This window comes from Amphiura filiformis, chromosome 7 (genome assembly GCF_039555335.1).
Source record: "Amphiura filiformis chromosome 7, Afil_fr2py, whole genome shotgun sequence".
NCBI lineage: Eukaryota > Metazoa > Echinodermata > Ophiuroidea > Amphilepidida > Amphiuridae > Amphiura > Amphiura filiformis.
In genome coordinates, this window is record NC_092634.1 from 18,694,164 (window position 1) to 18,717,104 (window position 22,941).

At 36.3% G+C, this 22,941-nt stretch overlaps 1 protein-coding gene across 1 annotated transcript; it reads right to left on the bottom strand.

Moving 5' to 3' along the window:
• Nucleotides 1–32: 32 nt before the first annotated feature.
• Nucleotides 33–22,902, bottom strand: LOC140156832 (ATP-dependent RNA helicase DDX19A-like). The gene is made up of 11 exons (XM_072179828.1): nt 22,727–22,902; nt 17,392–17,539; nt 16,357–16,501; nt 15,794–15,886; nt 15,106–15,208; nt 13,677–13,791; nt 8,044–8,221; nt 7,180–7,417; nt 6,285–6,447; nt 5,398–5,589; nt 33–4,406 (listed from the first exon to the last, which is right to left on the bottom strand). Exons 1-11 carry the CDS (start codon nt 22,790–22,792, stop codon nt 4,348–4,350), a joined length of 1,500 nt encoding a protein of 499 aa, XP_072035929.1. The 5' UTR covers nt 22,793–22,902; the 3' UTR covers nt 33–4,347.
• Nucleotides 22,903–22,941: the final 39 nt, after the last annotated feature.

Below are 22,941 nucleotides of genomic sequence, written 5' to 3' on the forward strand. Positions count from 1 at the left end.
AACCGTACAAATCTAAGCAACCACACTTCAGACTTCAATGTTCTCTGTCAAAGAAGTACCTACATTGGGGTCATCAAACAGAGTCTTCGGTGATGAGACTGCTGTAGTCAGAAATGTGGAAGCAATACAAATACAATTTTTGTAAACATTTTTTATACTGACATTATTTTTTTTGGCATGTTTGCCAGTTGGCATTCTTACATATTTTGTTAAATAACACAACCAAAACATCTAGGATTTTTTTCCTTGAAGATATTTACATAAAAGTAAAATACCCCAGCATGACTGATAATAAATACACAAACTGCTTTTTAGAATAATTTCACCAACAAAACTCCAATTCCTCCAGCTTAACACCGTCATGTCTTGCCCAACATATTTTGATGAGAGATTTTTCAAAACAAAAATACATTACTAGCAGCATACAATACCATGTTTAACCCCATGGGCACTATAACTAGTTTGATTGGTTAGAAAGAGGGTTATATCATGTATTGAGCCAATCAGAGATATGGTAAGAGAATAGTCAATAAGGCTGAAGGAATTAAGCTTAAAATTGCTGAGAGATTGTAAAAGCTATATTTTGATCTTGGTTACCCAGATGACTATATCATGTATTTAACCAATCATTGGCTCTGTACGAAAGGCAGTAGTGCCCATGGAGTTAAAGATGCCACTTCAAAATGTTATAAAATTACTGTCCTTTTCAAATCAAGGAAACATAATTTTGGAAAATTACAAACTTTGCTTTTTTTTATTTATCTACATATTGTACACTACTCTTCAACATGTTCACTATTGCATATTATAAAACACTCATTTTAAAGGTCACTTATTTAATTTTTCCTGTTTTAAAACTTTTGTTTTGAAAACTCTCTCATCGTCTTTGAAAAAACTCCCAATTCCATTAATAAGGTCAATAAAATATCTGTTTGCTTGTCCTTGGCCGGCCGACCGATCCTAATTTTGAAATTTCATCTTTTACAAGAGAATACTGACCCTGATGTTGGAAATTCCATAAAAAGATATTTTTGACATCCTGAAAAGTTTTTAAAAACAGTTTCTTCAAATGTCTAAACTGGTTTAAACATGAATGAAGTGAAATTCAGTAGAGATATATCCCATATCACACCTAGTTACGTCTTTTTTGTAAAGCCAATGATAGGCCTATAGGTCATCCCCTAACAAGACTACGACCTGGTCATGTGGGGATGCTTGCAGTGTTCAGTGACCTGAAGAGCTATGCCGTCGGGACTCTAGAACTCCTGGTAGGGCCACCAAACACGGACAGATTGACAGGTAGAGGCCAGACTAAGAGCAGCCTCCTTGCCCTCTATGGTGGGGCTTGGGAAATGGGCTAATAACCCATTCATGTAAAAAAGACATTTAATTACGGAAACCAGAAATGCTTTGAATGAAGGCCTTATGTGATACATGGCACAAAGATAGGTAAGCCAATTATAGGCCTATGCACAATTTGGCAAAAAATTCCAACCAATCGACCCCTCTTCCATTATAGAGTGTCAGGACAAGCAAACTTTTTTCTTGGCCTAGCATACAACAAACTAATTCCTTGCAATTTCGCCATAATTTGCTTCACACACGTATTATTACATTTTGTCTTTCTTGCATAATAAAACAACGAGCAGTAGACAGTTTTTATGCATGGACTTTGCTCAGCACTTTTATACAGACATTCAAAACAACGCAATACTTAGAAATCCTACAACTCACATATTTTATGGATAAATAATGCTCTTCTTGCAGGTCTAAGGGTGATCACATACTAATGGGACCCACAAAACAAGCCAATTTACCACATCCCTGCAGTTTGTTTGAGGCTATGTAAAAATAATGCTTCTCTTGTATACACGATGGCCACAAAACCTGCAACTCAGAAGGATTAGCCTTATGTTATTGGTTATACCTTAATATTTGTTCAGATATGATTAACACTGAGAGCAGTCATTTGGCTTCAATGAAATCATACCAAGGTAAAATATACGCTGTGAAATTTACATCACTGCTTTCAAAGAAATGTGTGTTGCATTTTCAACATATAATACTGAACACCTCACATAACTGCAATGGTGCTGTTTCAACTGCTCTTTAAATACATGGCAACTGCTCACTCCCCGCGCATTAAGTGGGGAGAACGGAGAACTTTTGCATGACTTTCAAGATACTTGGGCGATTATAAGAGTTGTAAACATGTTCTGTTAGAAATAAACCACAATTTTCAAAGGACATTTGGTAAAAAATATCTAACTGAAATGCTGGTGGAATAATTCTGGATAACAATATGGCATCAACAATGGTAGGCCACCAGACAAATTCATTACAAACTTTAGCTGACGTCCTGAATGTGTACATTTTGTATAAAATATTTGCTCCTCAACCAAGCACTGAGTTAAGTAAAATCATAAGGCTACACTGAGTCTTGCTTACAAATCATGCTCAAACTGTCAGTAAACAAGCAACAGTGATGCCAACGCCGCGCCTTAGGCGCACAATTGGGCTACTTGGCGATCACTTGCCGCTACTCAAAAAAGCATGCCGCTACTTGCCTAAAATTGGGCTACTTTTGACAGTGTCAGGCCGTGGCAGTAATTTGATGTATTTTCCTTTCAATTTAGCCGATTTATAAAGGTTTTGAGTCTCTAAAGCTCCAAATTGCAATTACAATGGGTTTTGTGACCATTTATTGATCGGTTAGTAACTTCCTAGTGAGTACCGGAAGTTTAAAAGTCAAGGGCTTTTCCGCCCAATTGGGTGATTTGCGTTCTAAATTTCGGTAAATCCGAAATGGACGCTTAAAAAATTGGGCTACTTGAGAATCTTTTACCGCGGCCTGGCGAGTCAATGCGCCGCGCCTTGACGCTGAAAAGTTTTGGCAACACTGACCAGCAAGTGTGCGTCAAACTACTTGTTTGAACAACTCACACAAATATATCCACAAGTTACTTTGCCCAATGTTTGTACATTTGTAAAATTTCACATATATCTCAGATACGACTACTACATGTACATATCTTATACAGGTGTTCTGGTAAAACTTTGTTAACTCACAGGCACTGTCTTTTAGAGAGGGGATAAATTTCCCCTCAAATTGCTTCCTATCTCATAACCCTGAAAACTACTGCTTTCTAACAGCAATTCTGATTGGACAATTACATATTCAACGAAGTGACCAATTAAAATACAGCTTTAAAATATTTAAGCTTAATCTTCTTCAGCCCTTTAACCATTCATATCTTGTTGGTGATTGGCTGAATAAATCATAATTAGTCTTCTTGTAACCAATCAGTAGGTGGTACTCATGGGGATAAGCCTCTTCACCCCTATCACCATTCTTACAGTGCTGCTGATTGGCTCAATAAGTTATAATAATCTTCTTGTAGCCAATCAGCAGGTAGTACCTATAGGGTTAAGCATCTTCAACCCTACCACCATTCTTACCATGCTGCTGATTGGCTCAATAAATCATAATAGTCTTCTTGTAGCCAATCAGTAGGTAGTACTCGTACAATATTGTTTACCCAACTGCTCCATAAATTGATCAAATGAGCATAAATAGTTCTTTTTGATAATAATAGCTCATGATTTTCTTACCCCATTTCTGACTGGACAATTTTATGTGATATATTCATCAAAGTGACCATTTGAAACACAGCTTCTAAATGTTCAATGGCCTACCATACGCTGTCTGCTAGCGTACATAGTTTTATTTTGAGTATGGTTTCCATATTCTTGCCTGCACATAGCTTTTTTGTCACCACGGTGTGGGGGAAAGTGTGGTTCAGCAGTGACAGATCTACAAGTATCCCTTTTACTTGTTGGCAATATGATTAAGCATACAATCTGCTGAATGCACAATACTTCCAAACTAATAAACCAAATTGATCACACCTCTTCTAAAATTGTGAGGATAGATTTCACAAAAAAGGTATGACACACCAAATGTTGTAAGTTAATTACAAAGCATCATCAAAAAGGTGTAACAAGTCAATTCCTATGTTTCAATGTATGACACATCAAAAGTATGACATGTCACATGTTGTAAACCCAAACCAATCATACGTTGTTACTTCACATAGAAGCTTCCCATTGAATTTCAGTAGCATTGTTTACAGACCTTACCCACAATAAATTTACTGCAGGAATGATACTACTCATAACTTTACGATGAGTTACTGATAATACAATTGGCCAAAACCTTTTGTGAAATCAAGCCTTTTGAGTGCTCTTTCACTCACATGATAATTATGAGGAAATCACCCTCACCGGGCTTGTAAAGACAGTGCCTGGATACCGATGATCTTCACATGAGTCTTTGGTGTCGTCAATTCAGACAATCTTCTCTATCTCTTCTGCGTCATCTGCTGCTAGTCTGTGGATTTCACGTCCTGCATGGGAAGAAATAACAAAGGTACATGTACACACATAAGGGTAAGCATTGTTAAAATCCTGGTAATTAAGGGTGAAAATTAGCAAACAAGGACTTTGTAAACTCAGAGGTAATCAATATAGCATGGTTTGGCCAGGCCTTCCCCCTTCCCTAATAGTAAATTACCGTATTCATTCCAATAAGCGCCCATACCCAAATAAGCACCCAACCAGGGTATTTTCATCAGGCCATTAATGTTGAAGTGACTGATAGACGTTAATACAGTGAAATAGCTTGAGGATTTGAAGTCCTGTGTAAACTTGCAATACATTTACTGCATCAGAAAAGCTACTAGAACATCTCGGGATCCTATTATAACGTAGGTAAATTTGTCTCTAATAAACTGCCTTTGTGAAAAAATTAGGTAAACCAGGTAAAAAATAAGCGCCCACCCAAAATGACTTTGTAAAGTGCCCTGGGCACTTATTGGAATGAATATGGTAAGTCAAGTGCCTGCCATGTTGTTTAGATGTTAATAATAGCAATCACAAGTTCTCTATAAAACAATCCAAAAAAAGGTAGGACCACATTTCCTGAAATCAACTTTCATTTCTTGCAAATAGATTGTAACCAAGACTTGGACTCCATAATTGTGCCAGAGATAGTAGAGAGAAACATGCAAGAGATTTTGATTCAACTGCACACAATGGACTATTCCAGTTGAAATCCATACACCCCTGGAAGATATAGCCTAAATCTCCCACACAGGGAGGGTGGATTTTAAATGAGGTAACCTAAATGGGTGACTCCAATTGAAATCTACACCCCCTGTGAGGAAGATTAAGATTGTGTCTTCCATAGGGGGTGTATAGATTTCAGCTGGAGTAGCCCAATTTATTGCTCTGCAAGATAAAATGGTGCAAAAGAAAAGTGGCAGGGATAGCAAAAAGATGCACAGAGACTTCCAACTCAACCATTCACAATCTACTGCTCTGAGTTGGAGTACTTACCAAAGTGTTGTTCAATTTTCTGTAAGTTTGCCATAGATCTGGGTCCATCTACAAAGTTGATAGCAAGTCCTTGTTTGCCAAATCTCCCTGTGCGTCCTATACGATGTAAGTATGTCTCACAGTCGGGTTGTCCGTACTGATCCGTGGGGAGGTCAAAGTTCACCACCACTGTCACTTGCTCAATGTCGATACCTGAAATGATTTTGAATTTCAGAAAACAAAATGTGAAATTGAACAGACAGACCGCCTAACGGGTCTTACGCTATCTTGTGTGGTTTGTATTGCATGGAGATCACTGGCTTGCATGATGCAATGTTACGAAAATTGTATTGGAAGGTGATTGGTGGCTTGAGCGACTGTTTAGCAAAAGATGATTGATGGAAGAAACATTATTTACTAGGCGGTCACCCGTTTGGCGGTTCTCTGCTGTCACAGTTACCTGGCTTATGGTGACTGTACCCAGGTGTACTGCAGCCAGGTGTCATACTCTTAAATATTTACTACATAGAATGCAGAAATTACCCAAATGTCTATGGAGCAGCTATGGTCCTAAACCCTCAACATAATTGTTTCTAGTTATTAAACATTTTGGATTTTTTGCTTTTCAAAACCAAGTGAAATTTTACCCACTACAATATTTCGTCCTACACGTCGGAGGACTTCATCAGGTATGACTGATTTTGGTCATCTGATCCACTTTCCCGGCAAACAAGTTTGAGTGGTTTCCGGTATTCCTTAGTCTCTTTTGCAGACTTCAAAAGTGGATCGTAGACATGACTCAAGAGGTAGGTGCCCTCCTCCCAAAATGTTTTATTTACTGAACAAACCTGATGAATCTATTCAACATTTCTAGTTTTCCTGACAATTGTCTTCATTTTAGTTCTTACCTCTTGCCATGACATTGGTTGTAATAAGAACCTTCTCTTTGCCTTCTCTGTATCGTTTGAGTACTGCTACTCTTTGTTCCACCTGTAATTCACCGCTAAGTAAGCCTACCGCATGACCGTCTCTTGTCATCTTCTCTGTTAACCAGTTGGCTGTTCTCTTGGTCTGTAATTACAAAACAATGTGTATGTCAGGCCTTGAAAACAAAATTCATTTCCCAGGAAGATAAACACAAATTTCTCATAAAGATATTCACATTTCTTACAACTTCTTGACACATACCGTATAATTCAATCTACAAGCATATGCCCCTGAACAAGGAATTTTTTGACAAAAGGCAGACACCTTCCACTAAAACATTATTTGGAATTTGAGCAACTATATGCAGGTGGCTGTACAAACAATCAAACATGTATTATTATTAGACCAATCTATTGTAATGTTTTTGTGGAGGGGGTCTGCCATTTGACTCTTGCTTCAAAGTAACTCTCGTTTAGAGGCATATATGCTTGAAATTGGTATTCTACAGTATTTATTTTCTTAGGAATAGCAACGCTTCCTTCCAAACATCAATTTTTTTCTGAAAGGAGCTTCCGAGACTCCCCACTTTTCCCCATCTTGATGTACATTATAGCCATTAGCCATGTGTTTTAACCTCACCAACTTTTCAGTACATACTGATTTTTGCAATTCGCGACACTCTTTCACCTTCAAATGGCTATGTTTTTCAAACTATACCCCAGCACAATAAAAGTATGCATTTTCAAAAAGGAAATTAACAAGGAATCCAACAAGTTATGGACCCAACTTCTCCTTATTCCGAAATGCTGATGTATCCTAAGTGTAAGATGATTACCAAAAGATCACAGAGTGAAGCTCATAAGCTAGCCAACTTACCCTACAGAATATAATAGCTTGGCCAATAGAAATAGCACCATAGATGTTAGCTAATGCCTCATACTTCTCTTCCTCATTGTTGCACATTACATAGTATTGTTTTATATTCTCTAGACTCTCCTCGTCTCTTCGTAACCTGATGACAATTGGATCGGGGATCACCGCCTCTGCAAACTTCATCACTGACTCCTCATAGGTGGCTGAGAACAACATCATTTGACATGTTTTGGGTAGTTTTCTGCCAAAAGAGGAAGAAAATATATAAAAATAAGTAAGTAAGCACATCAAAGAGGTAAATAAACAGATAAAGCCATTTGAAGCATTGTGCGCCAGTAATGCTACAAAAATTAAACTTTACTTGACTTACTTTTTTTTATCTTATTTGATTGTCTTGATGTCCCTGTGTACCAATCATAATGTCAGCTACATCTAGTACAAAATTTGGACCTTAGAGATATGCAGCTTTTCGTTTGAGTCCCAAATCAAGCATTGTGACACTTGTTGCCTCAGTTTTTCAGTGCAAAGGTACAGCGATTGGTCGGTTTACACGACATTAGAATGTAAATCACCCAATTGGGCGGAAAAGCATTTGACTGATACAACTTCCGGTATGTAATGGAAGTTGCAGACCAATCAATAAATAGTATAGTCACACAACCCATTGGTATTGCATTTTGGAGCTTCAGAGACTCAAAACCTTCAAAATTTGGCTAAATTCAAATGAAAATACATCAAATTACTACCGCAGCATGACAATTGTGAAAGTAGCTCAAGATTTTTCTGAGTAGCGGCAAGTGATTGCTTACAGCCCAATTCGGTGCCTAAGGCATCACTGGAGACACACACTATACACAAATGTCTTACTTTTGTATCCTAATTGATTGGTCTTGATGTCCCTGTGTAGCAATCATTACGTCAGCTTCATCCAGTACAAAGACTTGGACCTTAGATAGATCTATTGCCTTCCATTTCAGGCCCCAATCAAGTGTTGTTCCTGGTGTGCCTATTACTATCTGTTCCTTGATCCTCTCTCCTCTTGCAACTGAAAGAAGGAATTAATATTCATGTATTCATCAATTCATTAATATTCAGTCGGTGATTCAACCAGTGATGAGCCAATCTCTTTGGATTATTCCAAATTAGCTAATTAATTTGCAATTAATATTCATATATTCATATTTATCAGAGGGTGTTTCAACAGCGATGACCCAATTGGGGTAAGCAATTAATATTGATCCATTACACATTCATATCGTTCACTTATGAGCCACTCTCACTTTGGTAGCTTCTGAGTTCCGAATGGATTTTAGGAAAATGCCCACTCCCATTTTTCAATTACTTTAACCAATGATTCATGCACATTCCATTAACTTGTGATTATGTATACGCTAGGGTGCATCAAACGCCCCTTATGTCATGCAAATTTTTTCTACCTACAACCCAGGAAAAAAAGGTTGGCACAGTTTGCCTGTCTTTTGGTATATCTCTGCCCTCGCTCCCCAATTCAATGTTGGACCAAGCCATGTTGTCAACAGGTCCATGAGACCCTCCCACATTGAATGATGGGGAGTGGGGAAGGATGATATATAGGGGGGCGTCTGTACAACACATATATTGTATGCATGTTTTCCTCGCCTCCCCAATTTTAATAGGGCTCGATTTCCATTGTTTAGTGCATGTGTGCCAACTATTAATTTCCGGTTGTCCGAATCAATTCCAAAAATATGCATCTAATTTCATATTTTGGCTTGTAAAATAAAAACCGTTAAAGGTATGGCCACCAAATTTTCAGGAAATAATCCTCACATTCATATCAATATACGAAATTAATATAAACAAAAAATATTGTGAAATAAGGTATAAGTCAAACGAATATTATATAATTGCCGATTATTTTCGATAGTTTAAAGCTATGATAACTCGTCCAAAATATGCATCTAACTTCATATTTTGGTTTATAAACTAAAAACCATAAAAGGTATGAGCACCAAATTTTCAGGGAGTAATCCTCACATTCATATCAATATGTGAAGTTCATATTGATAAAAAATATTGTGAAATAAGGAATAAGTCAAAAGAATATTATATGATTGCCGATTATTTTCGTAGTTTAAAGCTATGATAATTCTTCCAAAAATGCATCTAATTTCATATTTTGGCTTATAAAATATAAAGCAATAAGCATATGGCCACCAAATGTTCATGGATTAATCCCCATATTCGTTTCAATATGCAAAAATTAAAATTAATCAAAAATATTATCGATAATCAATTATTATCGATTATCAATAATCAATAAATCCTTTTTTTTTTTTTATTTTTTAAAAATGTATAGTCCTATGCAACCAACAAAACTGTATATCTGCAGTATTTTGCAAATATGACTTTCTCCTAAGTGCTATAAAAACATCATTTTTTACCATTTATATGCTCATCATATCTCATGCAACCTGAAGGAACGAAACTTGTTTCCGGTTTGGATTGTAACACCTTAAAATTCACATTTTTCATAAAAAACGGTTCAAATATTTTTTTCTGAATTGAAAAATCTCTCATGGTATATAATGGCCATATTAGGCATTGTGATTGGCAATTTCAAACTTTTTTTAGTTCAAGCATCATGGCCGTGGAGACGTGATGCTCTGTTTTGAAAGCCATCAGAGTTTCCATTTTGACAAACAACTCGGTGCATAATTATGGTGATATTTACAGTACAGTGCCGTCAAAATAAAGGTAGAAATACAGAAAAAAAGAAGGACGGACATTGGCAAAAATTAATAGAATGATGAATATAATATGATGAAGGATATTGTAAAATAATAACAAAGAAAAGAAAAAAGAAATCTAAATATATTCAGGTGCTCGAACCCGTGTTCCAATGCGCCTGTAGCAGATCACATTTATTTCAGTTTTGAACGGGTAAAATGACTTTGGTGTAAAAAACTCAACGATGTACACGCTTGTATAAATAAAAAGAAAGTAATATTATATTAAAATTCTTTACTCTTTAAAGACGTGTATATCGTCCGATTTTGTCCCGTAGTCATTTATCCCGGACAAAAACTGAACTAAATGTGAAGCACAATGTCAGCCACACCTGCTATATGATAAATATTCAGTTAATGAAACAAATGCCGTAAAAAGTAATTTTTGGACTGTATACCGCGATGTAGAGCGATATTTATATACATGCATCTTGAATAGCATTATATTATAGTTTAAGCTCTGTTGAAGTTACACAGCTCTGTGGCGCAATTGATACGGCATCTGCCTCAGGCGCAGTGGAACACGGGGTCGAGACCCTGAATGTATTTAGATTTCTTTTTCATTTTTATTTTACAATATTTTTCATCATTTTATATTTGTCATAAGCCAATGTCCGTCTTTTTTTTTCTGTATGTCTACCTATATTTTACGGCACTGTACAAATATCATCGTAATTTCCGCGACTGATGATGTTTTTATATAAACATACATAAAATTGCCCTATGATACGGGTGCAATTATATACATTAATTTGATGTAATAATAGCTGATTGAAAATTGCTCATTCAGTTCTTTTTATTTATCATTTGAATTAGAAGCAATTCGATGTAATACTGCATTTAAAAAGCATTCTTTCTTTTTTTGTCAGTTTTCGCGTAATTCAGATCCAAGCCAAGACGCAAAACCACGCATTAGCGATGTTTTTAATGACCACTCCCTAAAGAAACAAATACATTTTTTCAATTTTTTTATTTATCGTAAAGCCCTATCACTTATATGTTTTTGTGTGAAATATGAAGATAATTCAACATTCCGTTGCAAAGTTATTGAGTAAAAACGGAAAACAGGTGCAATATTTAGGATTTGACTCGGACAACCCAGGAAAAAAGGTTGGCACAGTTTGCCTGTCTTTGGTATATCTCTGCCCCGCTCCCCCAATTCAATGTTGGACCAAGCCATGTTGTCAACAGGTCCATGAGACCCTCCAACATTGAATGATGGGGAGTGGGGAAGGATGATATATAGGGGGGAGTCTGTACAACACATATATTGTATGCATGTTTTCCTCGCCTCCCCAATTTTAATAGGGCTCGCATTTCCATTGTTTAGTGCATGTGTGCCAACTATTAATTTCCCGGGTTGTAGTCTTAAAATGTGCCATTGGGTTAGAAAACACCCTGTGTAAAATTTGAAAAAAATCGAAGGTGGTCTAGGGTGGCCTCGGTGGCGTTGAAGTTCGAGATATTGAAATTGCCTTCTTACATACGGCAGCTATTTTAACACCTTTGTTACCACAGGATAAAATAGCTGCCATTTGTTTTATTGCCTACCGTGATACTGAGTGATCATAACAGATACAAAATACAAAACAATAATCATGCATAAGCTTTAGAATCCTCACTTATCAACTTAGAAAGGAATAGCTGCCATATGTGCTATTTTCCAATAATGACTATATGTTGTTTCCTCCTAGTTCCTTGATATAAACTGTATGTTGGTTTCTTGACAATGCTGCAGGTTTAAATGATATTTGTTTCTACAAAAACACATAAATAAGGTATTCCTAAATGCTTAGAACCATTCATTTCTAACAAAGTATAAAATAACACCAATGCCTAATATTCATAGAAGTTGGGAATGCTGCAGGTTCCCTGTGCAGATCTATTTCAACATCTGAGAAATTTTGAGCTGTAATTAAATGACCTGGGGCACTGCAGAAGTCTATGGATTGCAAAAGTCTTGTATTCAAAAACGATCCGTCTCCTAGAAGAATCCTGATCACCTAGAAGCAGCAGCCAACAAAGTTGCAAGACTTTGTGACTTTCATAAATCTATAGCCCTTGGTGGATTACTTGCAGTGTAGTAGATGCTCCTTGGAATGATCTGCGGCTCTTTCATAGTCTACTGCGTCACTTGCTGTGAACCTTGATGTCTCCAGCAGCGCTGTCAAAGCCTTAAAGCAATACCTAGTACCTCTGGTACTAAAATGGTACCACTTTCCTTTTTAGCAGCAAGATGCCTGAGGATGAGTAACAATGGTTGGCGGATAGATTCCTTAAGCTTCAACCAAGTGAAGAAATACAAGCACCAAGAGACAGATTTGGCACAGGATTTGGAAAACTACAGTTCCCAGAAGATATCAATGAGTCCACTACTTTAGATGCTTTGTTGTCACAAGACTTCTGGTTTTATAACAATTCAGCATCTCCACATCAACTCCACTTGGGCCAGTTGTTAACAGTTCTGTGAGGAATTCCAGGTTGTTAACTGCTGCTTCTTGGTGATCTGTTCCTGCAGAAAGTTATTTAAGGAATTCTTCTAGGAGACAGATCTTTATTGAATACAAAACTTTTGTCATCCATCTAGATTTATGCAGTGCACAAGGTCATTTGAACTTAATTACAGCTTAAAATTTCCAGATGTTGAAATCTGCAGCATTCTGAACTTCTATGAATGATAGGCATTGGTGTTATTATACTATGTTATTATCTATTCCAAATTTGATGACATCTCTGTCACTTTCAAAGAGGTATTAGAGGAATTTGATGAGAGAGATGCCCTGTTTAATTCTAAGCAAACCAATGCTGTATTGATTTCAGATTTATTTGCTCCATTGCATCTCGGATATACTTAAATTTAAGTATTATTTTTGTGATTGCATTCACATTCACGACCCTCCTCTCACAGTGAATTGAATTTATCCAGTGTAACATCACTAGGTGTCACCATACATTTGTAGCTGGAACTTATAATATAAATGAATGGTTCTTAGCATTAGGAACACCTTATTGATGTGTTTTTGCAGAAACAAATGTATTTTTAAACCTGTAGCATTGTCAAGAAACCAACATATATTAAGGAACTAGGAGGATAAACAACATAGGCCTACAGTCATTATTGGAAAATAGCACATATGGCAGCTATTCCTTTGTAGGTTGATAAGTGAGGATTCTAAAGCTTATGCATGATTATTGTTTTCATTTTGGAACTTTTTGATATCCCATTATGATCACTTAGTATCACTGTAAGCAATAAAACAAATGGCAGCTATTTTATCCTATGGTAACAAAGGCGTCTTTAAATAGCTGCCGTATGTAGGAAGGCAATTTCAATATCTCGCAACTTCAACGCCACCGAGGCCACCCTAGACCACCTTCGATTTTTTTCAAATTTTACACAGGGTGTTTTCTAGCCCAATGGCACATTTTAAGACTAGGTAGAAAAAATCTGCATGACATGAGGGCGTTTGATGCACCCTAGTATACGCTGCTGTAAAATGTGGATTCATCACTTATAACAATGGTTGGCTCCTGTACAAAGGTATAGGTAGAGTTATCAACATCAGACAAAGACAGAAGTACTTGTGGATAGCTTCAAAACCCAACTAGTAAATGTGCCTGGTTTCTAATGTTCGGGACAATAAAACACTGTTATATTACCGGTTCTGTCAGGGTACCGGCAGTCAACAGGCAATTGGTTAAAGTCATCCCATTGTAATTTCTACTGCTTACCTCTCTGTCCCCTGACCGAGTACCTAATTTTCACATCAGTCATACATTTTCCCATCTCTTCTACAACTGCACCAATCTGTAACGCCAGCTCAAATGTAGGAGCTAAACATAAAGCCTGCAAATATGGAAATTAAAAAAATTAAAGTATGTACACTGGACAAAAACTTCTGTCTGTCTATTATTATTAAACAAATGAATGCATCTACACCTGGGGTTCTCGACTGGCGGCCTGCAGGTCAGATCTGGCCTAATGACCAGTGTGGTTGGCCCTTGAATAGCTCTGAAATGTACAGTAAACATAGCAAACCATGGTGTATTTGGACCTCAAACACAAATCTTTGAAATGAATGATTTTGGCCCTCCGCGGCCCACGATCAAATATAGTTGAGAACACCTTATCTGGGCTGAAAAAGTTATTTCCGTCTGTCTACCAGAGATGTTCGGCATGAACCACGAGATGATGTGGCTTGTTCAAGCAAATGAAGTGCTTTGTAACTTGATTCAATCAACCAATGCAGTGACTTCACAACAAGCAAACTGCAATATTAGTTCATTATCTGCCCATGCAAATCTGAATCATGGTCTGAAACATACATGTATGACACACTGATGATGACGGATGAATATTTTGGGACTTTTTTACGTATTGTCGGCTCAAACAATGTAAAATATAAGCGCCCACCCAAAATGACTTTGTTAAGCGCCCTGGGAGGTTAAGGGATCCAAAATGAGCGTTTATTATGCGTTTCGACAGTATTTTTGTGGGACATGAGAGCACCTCAGACCTATCAGAATTGCATTCTGAATCTGAAGCATGTCTTTCTGATATCAAATAATTTTCATTTTTTAAATCACAATATAATACAAATTTTATGACAAATTATAAAAAATTGATATTTTTCAAAATTTTGATATATAACAGTCCTCGAAGTAAATTATATAAATCTAATTATATATTTTAAAGTGTATGTAGTAGGGAGGAAAAGCCGACGGTCAATTGAAAATTTTGACCTTTCATATTGAAGATATGGATTTTTTCCCCAAAAGACCTAATTTTTTTGTGTTTTGGGAAAAAAATCCATATCTTCAATACTTAAAGGTCAAAATTTTCAATTGATCGTCGGCTTTTCATCCCACCTACATACACTTTAAGTATAAATCATCAGATTTATAAAGTTTACTTCAAGTACTGTTAAATATCAAAAATATCAATTTTTAATGATTTGCCATAAAATGTGTATTAAATTGCTAATTTCAAAAATCAAAATTATTTGATATCAGAATGACATTCTTCGATTCAGAATGCAATTCGATATGTCTGATGTGCTCTAATGTCCCAAAATAAATACTGTCCAAACGTTCATACCCCAGCCCTTAATGGAACGAATACGGTAGGTGAAATTTGTATTGTAAATCTTGGTATACATACCTGTGGCCATTCTTTATTACCATCTACTCTACTCAGCATAGTGAGTACAAATGCTGCTGTCTTGCCTGTACCACTCTGTGACTGTGCTATCATGTTCTTGGGCCTGGTGAGGAAATCAATGAAAAGAATTATGTAATTATTTACTCTCAATTCAAGAATGTAGGAAGGGTCACGGTAGAAATTTTCAAAATCGACCTAATTTTCTCTGTATCTTTAAAAGCAAAATCTTCAGACAAACAGCTGAGTTAGGCATAAATTCTGGTGTTAAAATGCCCAACTCAACATTTGTCACCTGTCAAAATTGCCTAACTCACCCCAAGATCTCCTTTATGATTGGTCAATGTCATTATTACAGCAGGTGCACATGCTAATAGACCTTTTCATATCGAAGTTTTATACGCAGTTCTTGGGCGCGCACATACGCCAGTTGTGCGTTGCGTCAAAGCACACAGTTGAGGAGCGTTTATGTGTATTTACGCGGGCGTGTAAAGACAATTTGAATGACAAGAGAGTTTGGCAATTATTAAAGCAGGGTGACGATGTAATACATTATTTCTGGAACATTATTTTAGGAACCTAACTAAGGGGACAACCCAAAAGTCTACAGTCTATCAAACTAGCACGAAGATGTGACCCTTCATAGCCCACCTCTACAATGTAATGTAACCCATCAAGGATATGTACTTACGGATCAGCCAATAGCAATGGTAAGGCCGTCTCTTGAATCTTGGAGGGTGCATTGAAGCCCATCAGGTAAACACCTTTCAACAATTCTTCTTTTCTGTCAACAGCAAATAATATTATAAAATATAGGTGCGGGAATTAAAACACATAGGGGCATACGGTACTCAAAGACTCCAATGTGTGCAGAACTGGGTGGCAAAGTTTATTATTGTCTAAAATCAAGGAAAATTATGTTGGAACACTCCAGATAGCACACTAAAATGCAAATTGTGTCCTCTAATCTCTCCAACATTGATTGAGGGGAAGAGGGAAAGGAATGGGAAAAGGAGTGCTGTACTTCTCATTGAACATAGTTACACTAATTTCACTGTACTGGCAGAGCGGCATCCGGCAACAAATATTTCAAACATATTGTCAAGTTTTTCCCTTGATTGCAATCATGTGTATACATGTGAAATTGTGCTAAAATACCCCCCAAATGGGCTGAAAGTCAAGACAATTGCGTAAAGTTGAGCCAAGAATCACACCACTGTATTAAATAAATCTACCCTGACTTTTGTTACTTACAATCTAAGCTCTTCAAATGACTTGACTGAGTAGAGAGGTGAATTAGGGTCCTTCTGTAATACATCCAACATAGAACTCTGCGTCACTTCTACTAATTTGTTGTGTACAAGCTTGTTGAACAATGATGCATCTGCTTTCTCTTCACCTGATAAAGAGATGCAAAGTAGGAAAACATATTAATTATATCCACTGCAGATAGAGTTGGCCGACTACCACTTTTTTCCTAGTCGACTAGTCGTCAGCAAATAGTCACGACTACGACTATAGTCGTGACTATATCTGTGGTCAGAATTGGACCAAAAAATTGGGTGAAAGTTTGGTGCAAATTTACAATAATCTGCTTTCTCTGCACCTGATAAAGAGATGTAAAGTAGGAAAACATATTATTACGGTAATTATATCCACTGCAGATAGAGTTGGGCGACTACCACTTTTTTCCTAGTCGACTAGTCATCAGCAAATAGTCACGACTACTACTATAGTCGCGACTATCTGTGGTCAGAATTGCACCAAAAAATCGGGTGAAAGTTTGGTGCAAATTTTCAACAAGACCAATTTAATGATGATTTATGGACTTTATGATAAGATTGGTAAGACAATGACTGATGTTTTTATCACATTTTCTGGTTTTGGTGCGGATATCTGGTGCTTTTAACATGATTTTGTAACATTTAGTTGCGTTTGACGACTTTTGGTTTCAAAAGTTGTAGTCACGACTACCAGTTATAGTTGTGACTAAAGACTATTGGCGACTTAGTCGCCCAACTCTAACTGTAGAGTGGATTAATGGTGTTGCTTCCACCCGGCCATACAGATGGCCGGGCGGGGGACAGCCAAACAAACATGCAGCCAACCAACCATTTGGATGATAACATAAGCCCCACACATGTATGGGGGCCAAAAATTAACTTGGTTGTTGGGTGAATGAAAAAAAATATGCTACACAATTTTTTTAATGCCAATCAAAATTCTGATTTAAATATCAACTTTGCTCATGCATATATTTTTCCCTTAGCAAGAGCCCTGTATACTAACCTAATTCCTTTTCCTCCTCTCCTTCCCCGGCTCCTTTCTGCTTCTCATTTGTGTTTCCTCCATCAGCCACTGCCGCCGATGCCGTTGATGACGAGTTACTACTGGATGGTTTCTCATCACCTTCTCCTTTCAGTTTCAGATCTTGTACCTATGAAGAAAGAAAGAAAATGGTGGGGATAAAAGAAATATTTTAGCCAATGATTCAATTTTGTTCAAAAAGTCACATTTTAATCATGCAGCAGCTTTCTGTAGAACTGCTATTGTTGCTATTAATATACCTGTACTCAAGTCTGACACAACAATGTAAGAGACCTGTAATAAACATTCCTCTTTCAAAAAAGTGATTACGTTATTTTAGCCCAAAACAGGGCGTTTTGGGGGCTTATAATTCTTCTTAGGATTTGGGGGGATAGCCCCCAATGAAAAAACTATTGTGCATTCATGGTAATTCAGCATCAAGTGGTTACGTAATTCTCTTGGTTACCGGATCACGCTACTTTGGTATGCCTTCGAAAGTGCCATATACTTTATGTGGTGATCATTTCGATCGTGGTTCATTACTCTAGCAGCGTGATCCCGTTGACATAGTAACATTACGTAACTTCGATACTGAATAAACCCAACACAAAGAAAAACAATGAAGTTAGATTTCATAAAATAAAATCGCCTTTGTTTAAAATGGATCATCGTGGTAAAAAATGATGCATTACATGCTTTTTTTGTACAGTAAGTCATTGTAAGGCATTGTCAATGATCAGAGGATGTTTAAAGACATTCCCACAACCCAATGGGGTTTCTGACCTTGTATGTCTGGCTTTTGTACACATGTATACAGTTGAGCATACCTTGCATTGGAATTGTGTGCAAATATCTGGTGTTTTCATCCTATTATTTAACATTCAAAACATCGAGACTTAGGAATAAAATTAATGCAGTGGGACAATATGAATGTTTCCTGTAAGAAAATCAAATATCATTCCTAAGTCTCAACTATTAGCTCGTTGGCTGCAGTTTTAAAATTACCATTTTGTGTGTGTGGCAATGGGGACTTTGCCTTTAAAATTAGGTTATATTGATCAAATTTCCCAATCATAGTGCATTGTAGGAATGCCTTTAAGCCTCCTCTGGTCAATGATGGTCGCAGAAAAGTGCAGTTTTTTAAAAACAGACATTTGCCCATAACTTCGCTTGTTTTTGACCTACAGACATTGTTGACCCCTCATTTTTTAAGTTAAATAATCACCTTTTTAAACAAAATAATTTCCATGTGAAATATCCTACTTGAAAATTTTGTGAACATGCCTACCCATGATTCATATTTTCAGCAAGGTTCTTCAGTGGTCTGATGATTTGGCGCTGTTTATAAACGAAATAAAACTGTGTTCTGATGATGATGATCCAAATTTAATATTGAATCATTCATTCATGCATGTCGACATTTGACATGACAAATGTTGACCGTTTACATCGGCACTTCATTCGCCGGCAGTAGCGATGTGTGACCTTGTAAAACTTCTTTTTAAGTGATAATCAGGACAGGAGAGCAGTCGTACAACCACTGAAGGACCTTGCTGAGCTGAATACAGAGGGCGAGATGGCCGAGTGGTTAAGGCGTTGCGCTGCCGGCCAGGATATACGATCGACGAGGGTTCGAGCCTTGGGCTTGCCTTAGGTGAAAATTCTCTTCCCTCCCAAAAAGTTCCTATATGGTCAGGAATCCTTCAATTCAGTTCAGAAATTTAATTGAAGAATTTAATTGAAGAATTTCCATGTTTCTTCTCGCCCCCATACACTGCTTATCACGTGCAGATATAGGTAGTGTATGTGCTTTGTCCGTGATTCGGAAGTCACATAAAGCCGTTGGTCCCGTGTACAGGAAGAGTCAAACCCTGTGCACGCGTTAAGTGTCAGAGCTATTCAAAAGAGAAGGGGACCATCCCGGTTCTGATATCTGCAATCAATCCTAGGTTTCAGGATCGTGCAGAGGTAAACTGTGCACGTAAAGCCCGTGCGTTGATACTCAACCCATGAACCATTTGAGGTAAGCACGTATATGGAAGGAAGGAGGAAGTGGTATGAACCCTTTCATGCTTTATTTCAACATGGATATAATTCGGATATATCATATGGGTTAGCCCGACACATCATGGCCCTACGTTGCTCCTTCCTCACAGTAAGGGCCATGACTTCCCTAGGCCTAGACTGTAGAAACCGGGGCACTCTGTGGGAAGAACTGTGAAAACGTATCGCGTTTTAAAAGGTTCACCCTGCATTCATATTAAAAGTACTCACGTGTTCAGTTTTGTGATATAATCCTTAAAAATAATACTATGAAGACTGTACCCTGGACCATACATGCCCAACAAACCGTTCAAACCCAAGGGAACGTCCTTTATTATTATAATACTAGTTCTTTGTTATTATTTACCTAATCCTCTTACGCCGTCTTGGCAATGGATGCCTGGATGTTTATGATGGGTTTTGATCGATTGGCTGTCACTCAATTAATATTTAGTTATAATATACGGTTATAATTGTTTACAGTTATTTTATAATTTTCAGTGGAGAAATAAGTTTGATAATATTATTAAAAATAACACGATATAAACACGATGAATGTTGGGTTTTTTTAATGTTTTTTTTGTAATCAATATTATTTTTAAATATTATTTTTTAATATTATATTACTACTATTTATTATTATTTATTATTTATTTATATTATCTATTATTGTTATTTTATTACTATTATATTATTAAATTATTATTATAAATATTAATCATTAGTTTATTATTATTAATATTATTTATTATTATTACTAGACCCAATATTATTATTACTATTTATTATTTAATATCACTATCTTATTTTTGAATTTGTAAAATTACAATTAAAAAGTAGGCCTACACTGAATTCATTTCAGATTTTTTCTTTATCTTTTTCTTTTTATAGGCCTTTTCGTTTATTTGTACAGCTAAGTATAATATATTATTTGTTTATGTTCTTATTTTTGTTAATTTCTTTAGGTAACTTTCATTTATTTATCATTCATGAATTATTGAAATTTATTTAGATGGCACTGTAGGCTAGCATAGTTAGTAGCATGATTTAAATTTTATAAGTTAGTCATGATTTATTAAAATGACGACTTTGTTTATTATTTTACATGATAAATCTCTATAGTGGTCATGTTTTTGGAGGTGGGCACCCAAAAAAGGTGGAGCTGTCACATTTTCCACAAAAAAATTTCTTCTTCTTCATATATTTTTGCTAAAATCCATCATGAAGAAATGGTTTTGGTCTCAAATTGAAGATAAATTATTAATCTAATGAAATAGTAACAAATACAGTTGAACAAATGTATTAATTAATTACAACCGCTTAATTAAGTTAATTAGCCAGGGGTGGAGCCGGTAGAGGAGGAGCCGGTAGAGGAGGAGCTCTGTGTAAATCCAATGAGAAGTTGGTGTTCAATAATAAAATTTATGAACTTGGTTGCCTAGCAGAAGTAAAAATGCATTTGCACAATGTTAATCTCATTTTTAACTTTCTATTTATAACTATAATTGCCTAGCTAATCTTAATAAACTTAGTAATTTAAGGATTTAACTAGCTTTAAATTAATGCAGGGGAATGTGTGTCATGCAATACAATGGCTTTTAAATTTTGCATGCATGAAGAAAGGAATGAAAATAAATCTCATCTGTCATAAATATATCTTTGAAATTGTTTTATCTTTGAAATATCTATCAAATAAACAGTGCTGTACGGTGCAAAAACTGATTGAGGAGCCAATGGCTCCTAACTTTATAAATTTAGGCGCCCAAATTTTGCTCCCAAGTAAGAAAACTGAGGCGTCAACGCACCGTATTCCAACTTTTCTCGAAGTCATTCTGCCACAATGTTTATATCTATGTTCAATTTTAAGGGGGTTTCCTTATCACAGCCACATGTTGCGTTGAATGAATCATAGCTGCTGTACTCAATCTACATACTCCATACACAGCATGTACAGTGTAGGCCTATAGATATGTTTTCCAGAAAGTCCCCATTGAGATGTCATGATATTCATAGCCGTACATTTGTACTATTGAACACTACATTATTTACACGTTTTGCATTTGCTGGCGAATAAAAGCTTCAACAGTTGGTCGCCATTGGCGCCAAGGATTGAAGGTTTAGTCGCATCAGAAAAAAATCTAGTCGCCAATGCGCCTAAATTGGTCGCACCGTACAGCACTGCAAATAAATCTTCTCAAAGGAGTTTATTGCAGTCAAAGGATTTAATCTGATGACATTATTGATCTCTGGTTATTGTTAAATAGTTTATTGATGTAGGCTAATTGTGCATCTATATGCCTACATGTACATGTACCATTGTTACAATTTATTCACTGTAAATTGATTTTTGAAACACCCTATATGGAATTGGATATTTAAATGTGATTTATAGCAATTCTTTAAACTATTTTGTTTCCAAATTTGAAGTGCATTTGCTTACAAATGGCACTTAAAGAAATTTTACATTAAATTAAACAATTTAAAATACGGTACAACTTTTTTCACACCCTGTATAACACAATGGGCTTAACAAATATAGTGCAAACTAAATATTTAATGAAAGGACTAATTGTGTACATTCCAAATATCAAGTTCATTTTCCAATTTAATATACTATGTAGAAATATTGGAGTGGTAAAGAAATGTAATTTTTTAGGTATTTTTCAGTGGAATCGCCCTGTATATTTTGGCACACCCTGTATATCCACTCAAACTTAACAGATTTGCAATCCTGATAATGTGTGCTTTCTAAAAATATGTACTTTTACATGGTTTGGGTGAAAACTTTTTGAAATATAATCAGAAATACAAAAAAGGAGTTGATTTTTGACAAATTGCAAGATGTGACGCAATTGGGTCCCACCTCAAAAAACATGACCTAGTACTAATAATTCCTGTATTTTTTTTTTTTTTTTTTTTAAATCATAATATCATGATTCATTTTCATTTATAATAAATGTATTTTTATTTATTTTTAAATCTGCTAAAATAATGTCAGCTGACCGTGAGTGATGGTACTCAAGTACTTGTGGCTTTTGATACCACGGAATAATCGAAGTCAAGTGGTGACTTCCATATAAGGCTCATATATAATGGACGTTCCCTTGGGTTTGAACGGTTTGTCATGCCCAGGAGTCTCAGACCTCGACGCGGAGAAGGCCAGTGGAAATCGTAGTACAGAGGTGTGAGTACCTCGGGCTACATATGGGTAAGCTTAACGAATTCTGCAACAACGACCAACAAAGTCAAAGTACACGAGAAACACCGAACAAACCTTATCCGCTAAATTATCTCCTTTCTCCTGCGCCTCGATCGCTTTATCCCAATCAAGGTCGGCCATTCTAAAATAATTTATTCACCCAAGATGCGCAACAAATACAGATTTTAGAAGTGTACAATTTCCTTAAAATTTCGGCAGTAAATTTCAATGTGTCACACGCCGGTAGGAATATTGCGTCCTCGTTCAAATTATTTATTATTTTAAAAGGA